The sequence below is a fragment of the Accipiter gentilis genome, chromosome 4 (genome assembly GCF_929443795.1).
Source record: "Accipiter gentilis chromosome 4, bAccGen1.1, whole genome shotgun sequence".
NCBI lineage: Eukaryota > Metazoa > Chordata > Aves > Accipitriformes > Accipitridae > Astur > Astur gentilis.
In genome coordinates this window covers 22813399-22835305 of record NC_064883.1, presented here as the reverse complement: position 1 = coordinate 22835305, position 21907 = coordinate 22813399, and the positions used below count along the sequence as shown (strand labels likewise).

General features: G+C 42.6%; 1 protein-coding gene across 6 annotated transcripts in view; it reads left to right on the top strand.

The window, feature by feature from the left end:
* The first annotated feature begins 88 nt into the window (after positions 1 to 88).
* Positions 89 to 21907, top strand: part of CDK14 (cyclin dependent kinase 14) — a 333262-nt gene continuing 311443 nt past the window's right edge. For 3 of the 6 annotated variants that reach the window (XM_049798611.1, XM_049798626.1, XM_049798628.1), the window contains exons 1-2: positions 673 to 730; positions 8263 to 8294. In XM_049798611.1, the coding sequence (XP_049654568.1) occupies positions 8290 to 8294 (5 nt within the window). In that variant the 5' untranslated portion in view covers positions 673 to 730; positions 8263 to 8289. Of the gene's footprint in view, positions 731 to 8262; positions 8295 to 21478; positions 21493 to 21907 lie in introns of those variants that run through there. The other 3 variants (XM_049798612.1, XM_049798619.1, XM_049798613.1) reach the window with 3 other exon arrangements.

The window sequence follows — 21907 nt, the reverse complement described above, 5'->3', positions numbered from 1 at the left end:
GCCGCTTCCTCTCCCGCCCGCCTCACCCCGGCAACCGCCCGTCCCGCCGACCGGGGGAGGGCAGGGCGGGGTCGGCCGCGGGCGGGGGTGCCGCGGCGTGGCGGGGGCCCGGCGCCCGGCTCCGCCGCCTGCCAGCGCGGGCAGGGCCGGCCGCCTCCCCCCGGCCGCGGCGCGGGGCGCCCCTGCCCTCCCAGGCTCCTCCTCCTCCTTTCTCTCAGCGCACCCTGCCTCCCTCCCTCCCTCCCTGCCTGCCTGCCTCGGCCGGTGCCCGCAGCCCCTCGCCGGACTTTCCGTCCACCCCTCCATCTCTCCTCGGCGCCGCTCTTCCCCGCCCTCCCCGCCGCGCCGGGCTCTGCCGGGGCAGCCCGGGGAGAGGGGGGTGGGCCGGGGCTACGAGCCGGGCGGTGGCGGCGCGGAGCCGAGCAGCAGCAGCAGCAGCAGCCGCCGCCGCCGCGGCGTAGGGCTCCTTTCCCGGGCGGGACCGGGGGTGTCCCGCTGCGCCCGGCGGTTCCCCGGCGGGGCAAGGGGGGAGCCCCGGAGCCGGAGGAGGCGGGGGTGCGTGTGTCTGTCTCCCCCGGAGCCAGGGGAGCGGGGGCGGCGGCTGGCGAGCGGGGGGGCATCGCCCCCCCCCCCCCCCCCATGTGTGACATGATCGACTCGCAGTCCGCCGAGAAGATCAGCAGGATGAAAAAGTTGCGGCGAACTTTATCGGAGAGCTTCGGCCGAATAGGTGAGTCCCGCGCCCGCAGCCCGGCGGCGCTGCCCGGTCCCCCGGGGGGGGGGGGGGGGGGTCCCGGCGGCGGGGCGGGGGGGCTGAGCGCCGCCGGGCTGGCAGCACCCGCGCCGCCGCCGCCGCCGCCCCCGAAAAACGCTTATTGGGAAGAAAGCTCGGGAAAATGAAGAGCTCCTTCCCGGCAGCGCTGTGCGGGTCTGTGATGGAGTTAGCCCAAAATAGGCTAGGGAAAACAAACTGTAAACGAGAGTTGGTTAGCGTGCCTCCATGGCCGAGGAGAAACCTTGGCAAAAAGCAAACGGTTATTTTCGTTTTGTTGCAAGTCTGGCGATTTATTTTTCGTTCGGGCCGCGCGTTTTAAGTTGAGGCACGAGATGCTGAAGCAGATAACGGCGGCCCAGTGATTTAGGAGGCCAGACAAAAGAAGTCTTGTCTGTCATCTGCTGCGGAGTCTTGTCGTTCTTTCACTGACATAAAGCATCCCGAGGTAGCGTTACTTGAACGCTGCTGCCGAGCGTGTTATCTCCCGGTATCGCCGCATCGCGTTTGGTTTTGACACCAGTTTATTTTGCAGTTGTATTTGTTACCGAGAACAATGCCAAAGAGTTCTGGTCTGCTTGGACTGGGGGTTTCTCCTGGTCTTTGGCACACTACGTCGCTTAATTCACTCTTTAAAGCATTAATTCCCACTGGCAGCGTCAACACGCAGCTGAGCAGGGAGGGAAGGTACCTTGGAGGAGGTGCGAGGTGTCCCCGAGCTGGCTGGGCAGAGCAAGCCGGAGGTGGTGCCGGGAGGCCGGGCCGCGGCCGGGATGAGCGAGCGGACACAGCAGCCTCTGTCCTTGCAGACCCTCTGTGAGGGCCCTTCCCTGCAGCCCTCACCCATCGGTTGTCCCGCTGGGACGTTCTTCCTTACAGTCGGTCTGGCTGGCAGATGTGGGTCAACTTTCAGAGCCGCTTTGTCCCAGTGAGAGGACGTGAAGTGCCTGCGGGGCAGCCGTGAGCTGTGGCGTTTGGTTCTCCCTCCATAGCCCTACCGAGGAGGTGTGCGCTGAAGTATGTGGGCATGATAATTTTTCCTGTGTTGTGTATGCTTTCAATGTATTACCTTTAGCTTTTAAGGACCGCAAACTTTAAGTGTAGGGTAGCGTTGGAAATCTGGTATCTTTTATTGTCCTACTGCAAGATGAAAAAGACTGAGAAAAGCTCGTTCATGTTTGTAAACCGGAGAGTTTCGAGGGTAGATGCCAAGTTTCAGTTGTGAAGCAAACATCAAGTCACAGTTATAAATCTCTCTGTCCCCATATGAAAATAGCTTTCACCTATCATCAGTCTTAAACTTGTAAAATGCATTAACTTTCTTTGATTAGAAAAAACAAAGCAGTCAGGTGTTTGGTCTGTCACGTGTCTCTGTGTATGTATAGACACAGAGAGACACTCATACAGAACTGTGGAAAGGTTTTACTAATGGTGGAAGTCATTAACAAAGAAAATATTTTGAATGAGGATGCTGCTTTGTTGTAGCAGTGGCAGTCCCATTAATGCCTTTTAGGGAGCAAGGCCGCTCTGGCTGGTAATTTCTGCACGTTTTAGTTGGCTCTGTTGGGTGATCATCTTTTTTTTTTGTCATTTTTCGCAAATTAAACCATCTTTTAGTTTCCTTGAGAGCTGCGGCCTGATTTTAGGTACACAGATTGTTAACATCTTCCAGCTCCTCCAGTTCTTTGTGCATGTGCGCAGAAGTGTAGGAGTGTGGTCGGGTGCCTGGTTTGTTTGTTTGTGGTGGTTGTTTTGTGATTAAAACTCAGCTGCTGCCAGCAAGACTGTTCAGTCTTCAGATGCTCTGCTATTTTGACCATCATTCTGGTAACTGCATTTTGAGCAAAAAACCTTCTAATTTATCAGTATAAGGTTTAACATAGTCCATTCCCTGATACCAGAGCCACAGATAAGGCCAAGCAAAGCAAGAAACTCTTAGCTTGCATACCAGGAAGTCCTCAGTTAAGACACATGCTGTACTTAACTCTTACATCGAAATGAAGGAGAGAAAGCCAAAACCTCATTAGAAGAAGTCTTTCTGAGTGTTTGTCGCTCTGGTTTTACAGCTCTTTTTGGAAGAGCTGGTTCCTTGGTGAGATTAGCAAATTCCTAATTTAATATGTATCCAATCTGGAATGTTGTCAGTCATTTGTTCAGTTGTGATTTACTATAAATAATGATGATCTTTTAAACTTTTCCCATTCTGCTGCAATTTACGTGTTTTCATAGGTTTAAGTACACGATACAGCATCATGAGCATAATCATATAAATGATACAAGAGTAACATGGTGTTTGAGTCAAATAGTTAGTCAAACCTTCACATGCCGCAGTAGGGAATATCTGATAGTCATTCTTAAAATGGTAAGGCACTGCTAGGCCTCCCCCCTGCGCTGGCAGTATCCCAGCTGCCAAGTACAATTCTTCCAGTACTACAAGACCCCTTCATTTTGATACTAAAGTTTATATTAGCCTGATGGATAACAGTGGTGGAAATGTATCCTAATTGTCATTGGCAGTGGTTTTTGCTTTTTTTTTTGCGAGGTCTTGCAGGTTAATACTCAATAAAATACCTTCAAGACCACCTTCTCCCCACAAAGTAATCCTCTCTTATTTGAGAGGCTATATCAGCAATGAATTTATAAGGTGATTTAATTTTTTTACAGTGTGCCACAGTATATTAAGTAAAGTTTGGAGCTATTCCCTAGCATCTTTAGATTAAAACCAGCTGAGTTATCCCTGGGGCACAGCAAAGAGCCAAAGGGTACCAACAGCAGCTTCAAGTAGACTTGGCCCATTTTCTTAACTGTGAACTGCTGCTTTCCAGCCATTGGCTTTCCCGTGACTGGTAGAGGGTGATGAAGGTCTGGCTCATCCTGCAAAATTGTGTTCTGTCCCATAACTGTTAAGAGTACCTAGTACTGAGAAGGTTTATTTTGCTGAGGTGAAAAATGTGATGTGTGAAATTGTCATAGAATGGCAGAATCGTAGAATGGTTTGGGTTGGAAGGGACCTTAAAGATCATCTAGTTCCAGCCCCCCTGCCATGGGCAGGGACACCTTCCACTAGACCAGGTTGCTCAAAGCCCCATCCAACCTGGCCTTGAACACCTCCAGAGATGGGGCACCCACAACCTCTCTGGGCAACCTGTTCCAGTGCCTCACCCCCCTCACAGTAAGGAATTCTTTGCTAATATCTAATCTAAATCTACCCTCTTTCAGTTTAAAACTGTTAGTCCTCATCCTATCACTATACTCCCAGATAAAGAATCCCTCCCCATCTTTCCTGTAGGTCCCCTTTTGGTACTGCAAGGCTGCTATAAGGTCTCCCTGGAGCCTTCTCTTCTCCAGGCCTGAACAACCCCAACTCTCTCAGCCTGTCTTCATAGGGGAGGTGTTTCAGCCCCCTGATCATCTTCATGGCCCTCCTCTGGACCCACTTGAGTAGGTCCATGTCTTTCTTATGCTGGGGGCCCCAGAGCTGAACACAGTACTCCAGGTGGGGTCTCATGAAAGCAGAGCAGAGTGGGAGAAACACCTCCCTCAACCTGCTGGTCATGCTTCTTTTGATGCAGCCCAGGATACAGTTGGCTTTCTGGGCTGCAAACGCATATTGCTGCGTCATGTTGAGCTTCTCATTAACCAACACCCCCAAGTCCTTCTCTGCAGGGCTGCTCTCAATCCACTTGTCGCCCAGCCTGTAGTTGTGCTTGGGATTGCCCCGACCCATGTGCAGGACCTTGCACTTGACCTTGTTGAACTTCATGAGGTTCGCGCAGGCCCACCTCTCAAGCCTGTCAAGGTCTCTCTTGGATGGCATCCCTTCCCTCCAGTGTGTTGACCGCACCACACAGATTGGTGCTGTTGGCAGACTTGCTGAGGGTGCACTCAATCCCACTGTCCATGTTGCAAACAAAGATGTTAAACAGCACCAGTCCCAATATTGACCCCTGAGGAATGCCACTCGTCACTGGTCTCCACTCAGACATTGAGCCATGGATCGCAACTCTTTGAGTGTGGCCATCCAGCCAGTTCCTTATCCACTGAGTGGTCCATCCATCAAATCCATGTCTCTCCAATGTAGAGACAAGGATGCTGCGTGGGACAGTGTCAAATGCTTTGTACGAGTCCAGGTAGATGACATCCGTTGCTCTTCCCTTGTCCACCAACACTGTAACCTCATCGTAGAAGGCCACCAAATTTGCCAGGCATGATTTGCACTTAGTGAAGCCATGTTGGCTGTCACCAATCACCGCCTTATTTTCCATGTGCCTTAGCACAGTTTCCAGGAGGATCTGCTCCATGATCTTGCTGGGCACAGAGGTGAGACTGACTGGCCTGTAGTTCCCTGGGTCTTCCTTTTTTCCTTTTTTAAAAATGGGGGTTATGTTTCCCCTTTTCCAGTCTGTGGGAACTTCCCTGGGCTGCCATGACTTCTCAAATATGATGGATAGTGGCTTAGCCACTTCATCCTCCAGTTCCCTCAGGACCCGCAGATGCATCTCATCCGTCTCTGAGCCTTCATCCTGAGCATTCACTTTGTGCTATGTGCAAGTCTAGTAAAGGACGATATGGCACTGTGGTGTGTTGGAGGAAATGCATATGGCCTGTGGTGCTAAACTGAAATTTATATTCTGAAATAGGGTGGCTTTTTACTGCAGAAGTTACAGTTCAGTTCTAGAAAAATGATCTATCTTTGCAGCTAAGGCACCCTTTCTCCTGGCAGAAGTTTTCTGGTGTTTCATGGAATGTCCCTCTTAAAATTTAGCTCATCGTGAAGAACTTACGTTACTAAGCATCTGAAAAATTTACAGAATTCTTTTTATTGGTGTGTTTCTGGCAGCCTATCCATTTCTACAGAAACATCCAAATCAGTTTAAAAATTCTGATCTTTCTTGCTTACATACTGTGTTGTCCATATAAATGAACACATCATACTGTATGTTAACCAACTTTTGGAGATTCAGTTGACTCTGTTTTAGCATTTAAACCTTTATTAGGTTTGGTTCTTAGTTTTATGCTTTGATGATTATGTAATTAAAATTAATAATGAGTAATTTTATAAAATTATCTTTTAGTTATGTAAAGAGTTCTTGGCTATGCACTTAAGTTCATGTAGTACCAAAATCATATTAGAGATCTCTTCAGCTCATGCCATTTAACTTCTGTTTTCTTATGCAATCTCTTTAGTCAAAAACTAACACTAGGGTAGAATGGAAGGAAGGAAGGAAGGAATAAAGAGAGAAAACATTGCTGAGATTGCTCACAGTGCACTGAAAGCAGTCTGTGGCCCTTCTGAGCATCCCTGGGCTTTGTTACTAGCTCCTCACTAATACAAAGGTTATCTCCACTAATCTCCTCTAATGTACACTCACATAGCTCACATACCTGAGATAATGAGAAGTTCATTTGTAAACAGTTTATTTTTTTTAAGTTCAGCAAAGCTGGTTTAAAAAGAAAAGGATTGCACTGATGAGAACCCCCCCTTGCTTCTAATATAATTTGTTGTATAACATATGCTGGTATGATAATTTCTTTTGAAGGTGCTACGTAGTGAATTGGTTGAGACTGAAATTATTATTAAATGAGTGCCCAGAACTTTCATATTCTTATTTTTGGAGTCAAAGCTAGAAGTTAAATTAAAGATAAGCCAAAACCACACAGTGGATCACAGATTCCCGTTTCTTGTTCTGTTACATTGTGAATTTTGTTGGGTTATCTGTTATTCAGCTATTCCTGGAATGTTTTGGTCATGTGAAAATCTTGTGTTTTGGTAAGGGAGAAAAACTTGTCAGAATGACCTAGGTGTGTCATATACTAATTTATAGCTTCTATGTCATTGTGACCTGAAAGTTAAATGAAAAGATTAAAAGTGTGTTCTTAAAAAATGTTCCACAGGTTGGGGGTTCTTTCTTTCTTTCTTTTTTTAATGTCCTGACTCATAGTTCTGGGTACTTGGGATTGGCAGTCTGAAAACATTTTGTCTGGCCTTCAAAACCATAAAATGCATTTAATGATAAAATGTACAATGTGTACCTCAAGTCTCCTCAGCAAAATCCCAGGGTTTGTTTTTTTGTTTTGTTACTGAGCATGAAATCTAGATGAGCAATTGTAAAAGAATATTTTCGAAGATTTGAAGGAAGACATGTTTCATGTCCCAATGAAATGGGAATCTGAAAGCAAAGGCAGGCTGGACCATCCCTGCTTTTCTGTACAAGGAGAAGTGGGATTTGTGCCTTGCTGCCCATGGCAGAGGTTGTGGAGCTGCAGCACTTTTTTGCAGAGGTGTCCTGCCTCTGTTATGCCTCTGATATAGCTTCTACAGTTTCGGGGTGGTTTTTTTTGAAGCTGATAACGCTGTTGCTTCTGAAGACAGGGTTTGGAAGAGGTGCTGGTTTAGAAACTAGTAGTGATTTGAAGGCAGAAGGAGCATTTAAAAGAGCAAAGAAACTACTGGAGTCTAGATCCTGAACTGTGCTGGGTGCTTAACTGTTTATCTCCTGCAGAAATAAATGTGTTTTAAGTGTAAGAAACATTATTCTGCTTCAGTGATGAAGAGGGAGCCTTCAGGGGCAGCATTGCATGAAGTGTGCGGTCATTCAGATGACCTCCTTCAAATCGCAAACCTTCATGATTTAAACTGAAAAGAAATAGCGCAATCATCAATGCAATGGTTTGTCTTATTTTAGCTTTTCAAGAAAAGTAAACAAAGAGCACTTTCAGGTCACAGTGTGCGGTCCATAGTCCCTGGTTGGTCTAGTTGTGGCTTACAGAGAAAAGGAACCAGTCTTGTACCTTCAGCCTGACACAGTTCAATGGAGATTTGGAGAAAGTAATTTTCTTTACATTTCAATAAAGATATCCAGTATGCTAAAGGAAAGATTTTCATTAGCTTAATTTTTGCTACAACTTCAGAATTGTTCATGTCCTTATTGTCTTTCTTTACCAGTTTACATGATTTCTGCAGTTTTCCTCTTCCTTGTTTGTTGATTAATTGCTAGTTAACAGTGTAAGAAAGACTGAAATCTCTTCTGCTTTAGTGTCATACTGTAAAAAAAAAAAAAAAAGAAAAAAGAAAAGAAAAAAGCAATTCATACTACTTCATAAAGGTTTAGTACTTGACAAGCTGAATACATGGTTAGGTGTTTATTATACTTTTCCTTTTTGAAGTTCAGTCAGGCTCTCCATAAAGTGTTTTCATGCTCACTAGGAATTAAAATAAAAAAAACCCTTGCAAACTCTTATTTTCTTTAACCTGAGAGGATAATATTTTTCATAAATATGTAAATTTATTTTCTTGGAAACATGCTGTGCAGTCCTACATTCCATTTACAGATTCAGATTTTGAGTGTAAAATTGTTATTCATGGCAGCCTGTTCTTTCCTATTATAACGGAAAATGCTGCTCTGTTTTTTTCTTTTCTGGTGTTAGTTACTTTGTGCTCATTGAAATACAGTACTGATACTATTTCTTTTTTTCCTTTTATTTTAAAGCCTTGAAGAAAGAAGATAGCAGCTTTGATGAGGTAGGTTAAACATCTTTGTACCTTACGTAGTCCAGGTATGCCTTAGTATTTCTCACTCGTGCTGAAAGAAAGCCATAGATAGTAGTGTTATGACGTGCATATGTGTTAATACATGAATATTGCTCAAATATATTTTCACTTTCCAAATAACTACCAGATGAATTTGTCGGTCAAATGCTCTGAATGGAATGCTTGATTTTTTGGGAATATAATAGAACTGAATATTGTCTGAAAAGTAGTCATTTAAAAACATTCCATGCAGAGAGATGCTGTATGTGGATTAGATACTTTATACAACTTTACCCATGGTAATTCTCATAGCTGTAGGCCTGTATTGTAACAGACAGTGAAAAAACGTCACTCTTGAGAGAACACCTTGTGTAAAGTGTTGCTGCATTGGCTTCTTGCTGAGTGTGTCAACTGAGAGAGATGCTTCTTTTGAAATTAAAAAAAAAAAAAAGTAAAAACTACCACCACAAAACCAGCAGCTAGCTGTATTGGTAAAACTGATACTTGATTATTCAGTGTAATCAGTTTGGGGTCCTGACCTATCTGTGATATGTGTGTTAATTTGTAAAATATGCTGCTCACATTTTGTTCTTGCTTTTACTTACGGTAGGCTTTGAGAGGTCCAGGTCAGTGCGAGTTGTCCTGCAGAGCAAGTTTATGCAGGACAAGGTGTAGGTCTTGGTGCGATCACTTGTCATATTGTAGTCAATGCTTGCCTTGTCCTTCCTTCTGCCACCATAGCTGGAAGCAAATGGTAGTATTTTCATGTGTTGATGTTAGGCTTCTGGCATTTCTGTGTTTTCTGCTTCGTAGCATGCTGTAAGCTTAAATTCTTGGCTGATTACAGTGAGATAGCTGCTGTGTAATGCCAGATTCTAGAACAAATAAATGATGATGTAATGTCCTCAATTCTGGATCAAATCAGACTTCATCTCTCTCTAAACAGATCACACTGCGTTTTACACCCCTCTGCTCAAATTCAGTAATAGCAATATAAATGTTTTGTGCTTTTCTGACATGTGTTGTGGAGAGCTGTAACTTGGCCTGACCTCCCTCAGGTCTGGACTGAAGGTCCTGGGGCCAGACTCTGTTTTCAGGAGCTCTTGTTGCATCGCGCAGTGGTCCTGACTATTTTATTTCTCTTATAACACTGGTAGAACTTGATTCCTCCCTAACAGTTACACCCATGCAGATCTGTGGTTGGTAGAGTCTGAACAATTTTTTTACAAATCTGGTCTATTTTTGTCCAGTACTTTCTTCTGGAGGCTGAAGTGGATCTATTGAAAAATGCTGTCTGATGAAGATGGCAATTTTTCTGTCCCCTCCCTTTCCCCAGGATTGTTTATCTACAGGTTGCATGTGTTTTCTTTAAACCTGGCTTTTTGTCTGAACAGGAGACAACTGGAGCAAATTTTGTTTAAATTGGGGGAAAAAATAATCTTTCTAATGTGTTTTTGATGGAATACGATAGATTGTTGATGTGAGCTACTGCAGAAGCAGTAAGAGAAGGCTAGTGGGAAGGGTACACAAAATAATTTTCTTCCATCTCCTGTAAATAGGGAAGAGCTTGATATGACATGAGCATCAATTGGTTCCATAGCTTTAGGTAATGTTTCTTAGATGAAAGCGTGCCGAGTTCTTGGCAATTATCTAGCCTAAAGTGTGAATCAGAGAATGGGCTACACCACTTGTTACTTAATTCCTTTCTTTTCAAACATCCTTCGAATCAGAAGATAAAAGTCTTTAGTAACAGCAGTGTACCTGATTGTAATGACACATACTTCTAAGGGAGACAATATCTGCGAGCAGAGGAGTGGACACGTTTGTTGGTCTCAGAAGGCTATCTTGAAAAACACAACTAAGACCATACCATGATATAAAAGGAAAGCAATCTTGTCTTATGGTTAGTATACATAGTAGTGATATACCAGGGATGCAGTTATGAGGAGAGTTATGATGACAATAAGTGGGAATATCAGATGAGAAGGAGAGAGAGGAGGTAGTTGTCCAAGCACTGTTTTACTTCAACTTTGTAGGTCTCCTACTATGAAAAATGATGTCATCAACTATTGAAATATAGATTACATTTAACAAACAGCATGTACTCCCTGTACAGCTAGTGAAAAGATACTCTTTCTCCTTTCACCGTGTTGAAAGATGCTGTGTATCTCTTCCCAACATGTGTTTTCCCTTTTCTGGAGGGGCGATGGCCTGGGAAGTGGAGCTTGAACAAGTAGCAATGAACTTGCAGAAAAGGACTCTACACTCTTGACACCTCGGTGGAGGAGGAGGAGGAGGAGGAGGAGGACTCTTGTTTTAGCCTTTCAGGTTGTCACCAGAGCACCAGTAGCAGAAGCTGGCCATCAGGGTCCTGAAATCTCCAAGGGTAGAGGGAAAGTGGGGTGGAGAAGAAGACAACCTTTTTATAGTCGCAAGGTTTGGGTTTGCAGCGTAGTTAGTTGTCAGGTTATTCTGCACATTGTAGGTGCTACATCTGGAGCTTACTTGTTTGTCCTTCAGGAATCAAGGGGGGAGAAATGAGCTGCTTAGTGGATGTTGCTCTACATACTTTACACTTGCATGCAGTAGCTCAAAAATGTACAGCACTGCAGGAAGTTGTCTGTCTTTGAAGAGAAACAACTAAAAATTAAGATATCAAACCTAACAGGCAAGTGTATCACATAATTGCTTTCTGTGGGTTATGAAGTTAGTCCCTCTAGTAAATTAGGACCAAAAGAATCATGAACACCAAAGCCTGTGAATAAGTTGCATGTCAGAAAATACTTTTAATTGTTCCAGACATGTTTTAGGGATCTTTGTGGTGCACTTAGTCCTGCCCATAAGCTCAGAGCACAACAGCGTAAAGGAGTAGTGTAGGATTAGTCACTTTTTTGGTACCTGCTGTTGTGTTGCTTCGATTAAATTTTGAATGAAAAAACTCTTTTCTGTAGATGGTGCTGGTCATTACTTCAGTCCATGAAAACACTTCAGTTAATCCATTTAAAACCATTGATAGCCTATTTACCTTTGTAAGACCTGATGACGTCTTCCAGAGGCTCAGGTGAATGAATGAGTAGGATACAGACCACTTTTTTTAGTCTTTCATTTAAAGCAGCAAAGTAATAGTGTGCTTTTTTTTTAAAAAACTTTAGCCTTTTCCTTTTTGTCATACCAATGGTTACTGGTCACATTGTGGGAACTGGAACATGGATCTGCTCCAGTACCTACTGAAATCAGCGGGAAGATTCTCAGTGCTTTCAGTTGTGGATTGGTTTCTTCTATCATGAAGTACTGTGATTTGGGTGTGGGGTGCAGGCTGTTCTTGCCTGTTTTCAAAGTTAGTTTATTTGAGTGGGAGAGAGTAAGGCGTCTTCTCCTTGTATCCTGAAATGTTGTTGCCTGTTCTCTGAAGAATGCAAACTGTAAAAAAAACCAACACCAAGAACAAAAAAGGAGTTGCCCTCCTTTTCAAAGAAACTTAAATTTCCCTCTCTGAGTGTAGGTTCTGTCACAGAAAGCATCTGTTTCATTCTTTTAGGCAAAGCACTGATTATCTACTCTGGATACTGAGACAGAAGATAAACACCTCAGAGGAGTAGCGCGAGGTGCAAAGAGCAGTCCATAAACAAATGTTTGGCCCTTGAGTGAACATATTTGGCTCCAATACTTTGCCAAAGTGTAGAGTAATAACTTCCAACTATGCAGGATTGTTTTGATGTCTTTGGACCCTTAGTGTAACAAGAACTATAGAACTTGTCCACTCTGTCTTATAATGGTGGAACTATTCTCTTTTGCACTCAAATGAGTGTGATCAAAGCCAGGAACACAAGGCTGAACTGCAGCGTATTTGTTGGAATGACAGCCAGTGTTGATGTTGTGACTAACCTCATTGGAAGGCTGGTAACCTGTTCCTTTGGTTAGCTGCTTGCTCTTATGATTTATTTCTAAATTGTCGTTAGTCAGTCTCAAGCGGTTGGTTCTTGTCCTTTTGTTGTTAGTGGTTTCTCTAAGCACTGAAATCGTGGTTTAAGACTTTCTGTCATATGTATATGCACTAGGTAAAATAACATTAATGTCGTAATGAAATAAAAACAAAAGAGTCTTAAGACTCAAGATCAATATGAATTGCTGTGATTATTGCTTCTTATGTGGTGAGTTGTATAGCAATATTTTAGTCTTAATTTTGCCCAATATCAAGAGTACCTTTTTTTTTTAAGGCCACCTTCCGTACAAAATTAGGATGCTGTGATTGTGCCTCCTGCATATGTAATACTTTCTGACTCCACCCAGTAACTTTGAAGCTGGCGGATACTAGATGCCTAGATGCTTGGTGAAAAAGCATGTGAGCTGGCTGAGGGATAGAGATAAGCACCTCCTCTGATGGAAAAGCAGGAATGCAAGTTCTTCTGAATATAGGAGAATCTGGTTGGAGGTGTTATGAATTCTCTGACCTCAGCAAAATCCTTAATACTCATCTACTCCTTAGTACATTTAGAGTCTTCAACTCTGAGGAAGCCAAATTTCATTTATTTCACTCATGGAACAACTTCTGTGTTTGAAGTGGAAGTGTGTAAAAAGGGAGGCAGATTTGCCAAGTTACTTCTTGATTTTGTAATGTGCTTGCTCTCAGAGTCTCTCCCTGTGCCCTCCCCCTCCCCCCAACCCAAAAAGGCTACTCCCTCTCTGAGATGTTGCCATCAAAAATGTCATGGTTTAAACAACACCCATCTCTGAACCAGAACTCTTGTGTAGAGAATATTTTGAATTTGAAGAGTTAAATGGAAGGGTGTAGTTGGAAAAAAGTAGAGCCCTGTAAAGAATGAACAAGAGGAATTTGAATGCCATAATGCAGGAGGCACATAATACACTAAATAACGTTTGTGCATTTTTAAAAAAAGTTTTATTTATAGTAAGTAGCTTGCGAGAGAAGTGCGTGTAGGAAGTATAGATATGGAACTATATCTTTACCTCCTCCTCCTGCAGCAGAGGGTCTGGATTATGGCAGATGGAGGAGAGGGAAATCTAGCCCTCTTGAGACTCAGTGTTACTTTTTGTAGGATCTTGGAATAAACATTGATTATTTCACTCCTGGGAGACTTAAAAGGGTGGGGTTGGTGTGTGACAGACTTAGGGAAGAGCCTGTGATACAAAGGATTTTGGAAGTTTGCTTGTCCCTCTTTCTTGGGTGCAGTAATTCTTTCTTGGTCTCGATACAGTAAATTGTTACAAGCCATGAGTGAGCTGTCTGCTTCTTGATTACTTTGTTTATATTTAGGAAGCAGGAGAATGGTGACTAGTGAACTGCTTTACATTGTGATGTGTGGTGTGCCGCGATGGAGAATTTCCAGAGAAGTGGTTAGAGTAAGTGTTGTATAGGTAATATTTATAAATGGTCTGAATACCTTTGGGGTGGGGGTGTTATGAGTGCTGAGAACTTGAGTTTGACTTAGGGTGTATGATGACTTTGATGCAGTTCTCATCTGCTTAAAGCTGGGACAAGCAGGTAGTGTGTGGTTGTTGGTTGTGACGTGACTGAAGGCTGATGGAAAAGAGGTGTGGAAAGTAATGCTAGAAAAATAAAAAACCCTGAAACTGAATTTGGAAAACAAACATAGAAGTATAGGTGTCAAAGCAGTTTCTAAATAATACCAGGGAACTGGGACAGAAAATCTTCATCTGGTAGTTTAAGGTACTTTGCCAAATGTGTATAAAGATGGTTCAAGTGTCTTGAGAAATGGGTCTGTTCGGATGTATGTCACAAAGCAAATGAGAGGAAGCATAATTCCTGGAAGAAGATAACAACTCGGCACTGGAAGTTGCTGCTTGCGAAGTGTTACTTGAGACATGACACAGGCAAAATTTTTTTTTGGGGGAAGAAGGAGGTAAAATCTCAATGTAATCTGATGCCTCCTGCGGGAAGCCCATCTTCATTTATGCAATTGTCAGATTTACAAGGTCTTTGCTTGTTGGATAATTTTTCCAGTCTGCCACCTTTGAGGGGGAAGATGGGTGGGGATGATGTCTCATGAGCCTTTCCATTACAGAGGAGATTTCCCAGGAGATGGTTTAATGAGTTTGTGTTCCTATCTCTCCTAACTCTACTTCTCCATCCCTCCAGTACTGTTCACTTAGACTATTGAGGATCTGGTGTCAGTCCAGTGGTTCCCTAACAGCAGAGGGCTTAGACTTCAGCTCGCCCAACAGATTTACTGGTCTCTGCTGCCATGTGCCATGTCTTTGAGGCCATTCCAACAAACTATGAATCTGAATTGTGTTGCTAGTTCTTAGGACTGGTATGCGATGCTAGTGCGTGTGCATTTGTAGCAGAATAGTGCCAGCACTTCAGGTCTTACAAAGCTGTTCTCAGCTGCTTAAAGGGAGTAATTGTTTCCTCTAGATGAAGACTGATAATGTTATTAGCAAATGTCCTTCAGGTGAGTCTGAGAATAAAAAGCATGGATGGAAGAGAGCCAATACTGCCATTCTGCTGGAGTGTGGCAGCTTCTTATTGGATCAGCTGTGCCTTTCATCTGTCTGTAAAAATGCTGGTTTGTGAAACTTCTGGTGTCTTAAAAAAACCCAACCCTCAGACAGCCTTGCTTAATTTCTCAGAGAATTACCAATATCTAGGTGATATCTAGGTGACTAGGGATTCCTGCCACTTCCTGTGCTGTGTTGCACGTGGAAGAAAGTTGGGTTCTGGAAGATGTGAGACACTTTGGAACCAGGTCTAAGTGACCACAATGTAAGCTAGTAACTGAGAAGTGGCAGGAAAGCCACCAGGAAAAAACTGTCTGCGGAATGGCTGCTCTGTTATGTCCAGTTTCAAGGCTTTGAAGCAAAATCTGAGACCATGTGGAAGGTTTTGCGATTTACTTGGCAGTGACTTTTTACTCATTCAGAACAGGAATTGTTCTTAATGTTGGGGGATAAACCTGGGCTTTAGGACACCAACATTTGAGAACTTTTCTGTTGTGGTTGGGGAAGAGTTTGAATCTCAGAGCATCCTTTAAATCTGTTGAGTGAGAGTGGTTTGGCTTTTTGTCTCAGCCATTGATGTGTTCAGTCCTATGTTCTTTTACCTGGCATGTTTGGTGACAGTGCTCCCACTTACCTTTCAGAAAGTATATATTATTTTCATGGGGTAAGAAAAAATGGTTAAGTCAGTCAACTGTGAAACTGCTTACTCCCCTTCTCTGCATTCTCTTCTCCTATAGACACTGGATGGAAGAAGGGTTCATGTTATTAGTTAATATGTATGTGCACTTTGCTTAATTTTTCTTTGAAAATGGATGGAGCAAAGGAGCAGAACTTCGTCTGAATCCATGTCCACAGCAGTGACTTGTGAGGATCCGGCCAAAACACTGACATAGAAAGCTCTGTTCTGATCTGCAGGCAAGTGTTTCAGCTATCAGAAAAGCATTGCGAAATGAAGATGAATTTCCAGGCCTACTTCTGTCACTTGTGCATGCCTATTTTTGTGTTGGATGTTTCTGTTGATCAGATGAGAGGATATATGCATTCCAGAGATGCGGAGTCTGAATACAAGCTATTATTATTTTGGTGAAGTATGCTTATGTGTAAATCCTGCTGTTTATTTCCTTAGGATATATGAGATATAGCAATTTATTGGTAGATTAAATAAAGTAGAGTAACAAAACACAGTACATTACGTATGGGATCAGCAGCTGCTTGTTCTTGGCCTTGCTGGGCGATTTCCTGGTTGTGAGGCAAGAAATAATTATGTGACTTCCTTGATAGGTCTGTCTCTTCCATCTTCTTTGTACTTAGACTTTATTGCTTTTTTTTTTCCCCCTAATTCTTCCAAGCCACACTATTAACAGACATATGACTATATTTGAATCTTCTTATCATGAAAGGATCTAAATGAAAATTATTTCTACTTTTTAGCTTTCCTGAAAAATTCTGCATGTGTGATGCCTCATGTGCTGTGTGTCACAATATCACTCACAACCATGTATTTGCAGGATCCCATCCACAGTAATCAAAGTTCTCAGTCAACTGACATCTCTTGCTATTTATTTCAAAGGGATAAGAAAAGGAGATTGTAGGTTATGACTAGTTTATTTAAAAAAAATGGATTTTATGTGCACAAAACAATGTCATTTTGATGATATTAAGGCCTAAAGAAATTGTCATTGCCATACACCTCTTTCTCTATATATTCTGGAATTTGTTTGTTTCCAGCAAAGCTTTCTACTTCAGTGCCAGTTGAGTCACTGTCCTGCTAGTACTTCTTCTGTTCTTCTCGGGTATGGCAATTCTCTTATCAAGTTTGGAAATGCAAACTTGAATATTACAGGTTATTTAAATGTGAAATATTGGCAGTAATTTAATAACTAAAAATAAGAGTGAATGCTGCTGAAAACTTGATAAATGATGGAGGCAAGGCCGCTGCGAGAGCACATAGTGCATTATCACCAGCTCCAACAAACGGAATTGTTTGTGTTTGAGCTTTCCTGGGATAGTTGCTTAACCTGAATTAAGTTTCTCAGTAGGATCCAGGTGTTCACCTTTTTCAGTGTTCAGAAATAAAAGCAATGTTACTAGCTTCAGAAGCTATTCACTGCTGTGCTAGCCCAGGAAAACCAGTGGCTTACAATATTTTTCCTGCTGCCACGTGCTCAGCAGGGCTTTTCTTTGTATGTGAACTTCATCTTAGTCTGATGCTCACATGTACATATGGAAGAGCATCTTTTTGTATATGTTTGAGCTCAGTATTCCTGTTTCTTTTAGTGAGAGTAAAATGAATTTCCTGTTACCAGTGGATTCTTATTTCTACGCAATCGCACTGAGCACTATTTTGTTTTAATGGATCTTTGTCTGCCTTTTCCTCCACTGAAACTGCATATTCAGACTTGGGCATGGGTTGTGGCCACAGTCATCCTGAAAATGTACCTGAGGCTGGCTTCATGCTGTTCTGGAGCTTGTTTTTTGACTTCCGTCTTGAAAATTCAACACTCTGAAGGAATTTGTTTGAGGTCACTTGCTGTGATTAGTTAGGTCACATTTGCCCTTCAGCTTTGAAATCTGGAAGACTTTCTGTTATCCCAGGTATGTTGCAAGAAGTAGTGCAGAGGCTAGAACACATATTTTGGTTCATATTATTTTTCTTAAGTTAATACCCTCTCAGCTGAAGCATTTTTCATCACTGTATTGTTAGGCAGTTACAGAAAGCAGTTAGGAGGAGAACATATTGAAATTCCTATAGAGCTTAATCAGTGTCCCCTCATTTTTATCTCCATCTCTCCATTAACATACAGTGATTGTTGCTTTCTGACAAAGAAACAAGATTTTCACATGTTATTTTTTGGAAGTCCTTTTATTAAGTTTGGGGTTTTTTTTTTTGGTTTGGTTTGGTTTTTTTGATATTTTTTTTTTTTTAATTTGTTTGGTTTTGTTTTTTTGGCTTTTTTTGAAACCAGCCACACACACATCCCCCCGCCCCCCCCATGGGACTGGTTTGTCTAGCCTCTTCTCCATCTTTTGGAATTAGTTGCCCTCTTATTATAACAGTTTCTAGTTTCATTTTAGTTATTTCCTTTTATCCAGTACGTTGACAGAAACTGCATCATAGTCCAAATATGGTGTCAGTAGCTGTCAGTTAATTCTCAGACACAGATACAGTTCTTTGCTTTCTTCTTCTTTTTTTTCCTCCTGTTTTGTGTCTGTTTTCATTCATAGCTTAGTCTCAGTGTAATTTTCTATGTTTACCATTTATCTTTCTTATCTTGCCTTGCTCTTAAGCTGGTATTGTTTCCTTGTCCGTGGTGACAAGGATGTTACTGAAGTCCTTGCCAGGTGTTGAGGCAGCTGCGGGGGGCTGGGGAGCACAGCTGGGGTGGGAGCTCAGGTCCTGAGTGGAGTGGGCAGGGAGAGAAGGGAGCACCTGCGGGCTGGCTGGGGCTGCCAGACACTGGCAGAAGCGATGGAAAATGTGGTTTGGTAGCTTTCATTTATTTATTGGCTTTTTAAACAGCCAACCTTATTAAATGATCTCCAACCTGCTCTGCTTTGCTGATGCCAATTACTCATGCAGTTTTACAGTTAAAATAGCAATCTATGCTTGCTCAGAAAAAGTTAGGTTTTTAGCTTATCCACACAAAGAATGATGCGGGTTCCATTTGTCAAATTCATGATCATTCTTACCATGCCTTGGCTTGTTTAGATGTAGGAAGTCTGTCATGACTGCAGGTTTGCTCAGTTTGGAAGGAAAAAAAGTGGGGTTTTTTTTGTTTTTTGTTTTTTTAAAAGGGGGGGGGGGGGCATGCCAAAAAAGAAAGAAAGAAAGAAAAAAAAAATAATTCTATGATTCATCTTGGCTCCTCATGCACAGAGAAGAACCAGATAGAAACAGGATGTTTGTTACAGGCATCTCCTGCTGACCTTGGAGATGCACAGAATTCCAGAAACTAGGACAGCATCTGGAGAAATACTTGAGGTTTTTTATTTATTTAGTTAGCTATTAGTGTGGTATGGCTCAGTTAAATGTGATGTGCCTGGCCATCATCAAATCATGACAGAAGCTCAGAGAAGATGAAGGGGTATGCCTAATTTGCTTGTACTTCACAAAAGCATGCTGTAGCTCTTCAAGACTTTCTCTGTTCAAATCAGCAAGAAAATGGTATTTTTATCTTTGACAGTAAGTTTGCAGGAACTAAGCTATTGTGAGTTAGACTAAGTACATATATTTTTTTATATTTCAAGAACAGGTCTTTTCAGTGGTGTGGAGAGAATGCTTAGTCATGCATTTCATATGGACACTAAGTCAACGGGTTCAAACTATGAGCTTTAACAAAGTGATGATATTCAACAAAATGCTACTTCAAAACTAAAAAAATCAAGTTATTGTTATGAAAAAAAGTTCTAGTATATTTGAACAAATACTGTCCAGGAACCTGGGACTCTCTTTCTGGAAATTCTGTCTTCTGCATTAATTTCAGCAAAGTTCTAATTCAGATGCTCTGGTAGGTTTATTGCCAGCACTATTTATTTCATTCTTCCAGAAGTGGGGTAGGAATGATGTGGATTTTTACAGTCGAAGTGATGTTTCATTTTCATGTCACCAGTTAAGCTTCAGAGAGGACACCTATGTGAATATATGCCTGTAGGACAGATGTTCTACTGTGAGTGGATTCTCATCTTGGAAACCTGTGTGAATTGGGTTTATTTTATTGTTAAAATTTGGAAGAAAACCATTGCTATCTTCCTTGCTCAGTTTCTCTCTCTTGTCAAAAATGTAGAGAGAAGGCCTCTTGCAGAGGAAGACAAAAAAATGGAAAATGTGATTCTTTTTTCTTTTGCCAAAGAACATAGATGGAATTGGAGATATTCAGTGGGAATATATTAATTATACTCTGAATTTGCTTCTCGGCCTTCTTCAGAATTTCAAATGTAGATACTATATCAGGCAGAAGTTAGACTGAACTTTCATGAGTTGTAACCTCACTGGTCTACCACAGGACCATATAATTTGCACTCATGGTCTGTCAGTAATGGTATGAGCCACTCTGAGTGACAACATCCTCCAGAATAAATCCCGTGTCATCCACCATAGCCTTTACTGGGTACAAGATGTAATTCTGCCTGGGGCGGGGGGGGGGGGGGGGGGGGGGGGGGGGGAAGGAGGCTCAGTCTCTAAGTTCAGGCAATACCGTTTCCTAAAACTTACCGTGTCGGGGGCCGACCAGCTTTGCAGAAAAGGACCTGAGGGTCCTGGTGGATGCCAAGTTGAACGTGAGCCAGCAATGTGCTCTTGCTGCAAAGGTGGCTCCTGGTATCCTGGGCTGCGTTAGGAGAAGTGTTGCCAGCAGGTCAAGGGAGGTGATCCTTGCCCTCCAGGTGGCACTGGTGAGGCCACACCTGCAGTACTGTGTTCAGTTCTGGGCCCCTCAGTACAAGAGAGACATGGACATACTGGAGAGAGTCCAGAGAAGAGCCACTGAGGTGATGATGGCACTGTAGCATCTCTTCTATGAGGAAAGACTGAGAGAACTGGGACTGTTTAGCCTGGAGAAGAGAAGGCTCAGGGGGCATCTTATCAATGTCTATAAATGCCTGAAGGGAGGATGTGCAGAAGACAGGCTTTTTTCAGTGGTGCCCAGTGACAGTACCAGAGACAGTGGGCACAAACTGAAACATGGGAGGTTCCCTCTGAACATCAGGAAACACGTTTTTACTGTGAGGGTGACCGAGCACTGGCACAAGTTGCCCGGTAAGGTTGTGGAGTTACCATCTGTGGAGATACTCGGAAGCCATCTGGAGAACCTACCCATCCTGTGCAACGTGATTTAGGTGGCCCAGCTTGAGCAGGTGAGTTGGGTGAGATGGCCTCCAGAGGTGCCTTCTAACCTCCACCGTTCTGTGATTCATGAACTCTATTGCAGGCTGCTTTCTTTTTGCAATATGTTTGAAGCTTTCTGCATTGCTTGTGTCACAAGCAATTGGCTTGTTGTTAGTTTTGTCGTATATGAACACCAATAATATTTTAAGTGTTTCCGTAAGGAGAAGTGATTTGCTTCATATGTAATTCCATACAGTACCCTGCAAATAATTGTGGTCCAAGTTCTATAAAGGCTGTAAGAGGCATTGTTTCAAACCACTTGTTTATAAAAGCTTAGAAGAAATCCAAATATATTTCTAGAAACATCTGTAATAAAAATCTTATCTTTAGATGCTTGTTCCTATTCACTGCTCATCTGCCAAAGACACCTCTGGGGAAGTTGTCCTGTTTCTTTCTCTCCCCAAACCCCAAGACTTGGTACTCCAGAACAAGCAACACAGAGCTTATTGCTGGGGTTTGAATTTTTTCCTCTTATAGAAATCAGTACCTTTGCCTCTTACCTCCTGTTTCCATGAGGAATTAAAAAAAAAGGGGCTCTCCTGCTGTTTGTTTTTATTAATATGCATAATATGTGTGTTTAAGCTTCTCCCCTCCCTGCTCTTCCTCGAAGTTAGTTTCAAAAGCAAGAGGCTCTGAGGGAGTAACCTATACATGGAAACCACCTGTGTTTATGAACCTCTAAAAGAACTACAACCTTCCAATGGAAATAAAGCTTCTTTTGGCTGGAAATGTTCCTTCGTAGCAAACCTGTGCAGACATTTTGGGGCTCCTGATTGATTCATCCGGAAAGAGGAAACATTTGCTGCCGAAAGCAGGAGAGCAAAAGTAAGCTTTGTCAAAGGAAAGAAATTCTGTGCCATGTCTTGAGCTTTCACTTTTTAAAGGACATTAGTAAAGTTGGGGGAAAGACAGTGTTAGAGAAAAGTGAAGAACGAACTTCTTTTTTGTGTCCTGATTAGTAGTGTTTTCAGGCAGTAGGGTGGGAGATGAGATACTGATTTTAACATGGGTTCTTCTCTGTAAACCTAGGGGAAGGGGGAATATCCCATCACACTACCTGCTGTGTGTGTTTGTTTTCCTTGGTTTTCTCATTTAGTTATTCTTTAGATATTTTTCAACCTCTTCTTAAATACACATCACATGAAGTCGTGTGGAGCAAGTCCAGGCTAGTTGAAACCTCTCAATTCTTCATGTAAAGTGTGGCCGTTAAGTGCTTCTTATGGTGAATTGCTCTGCTTAT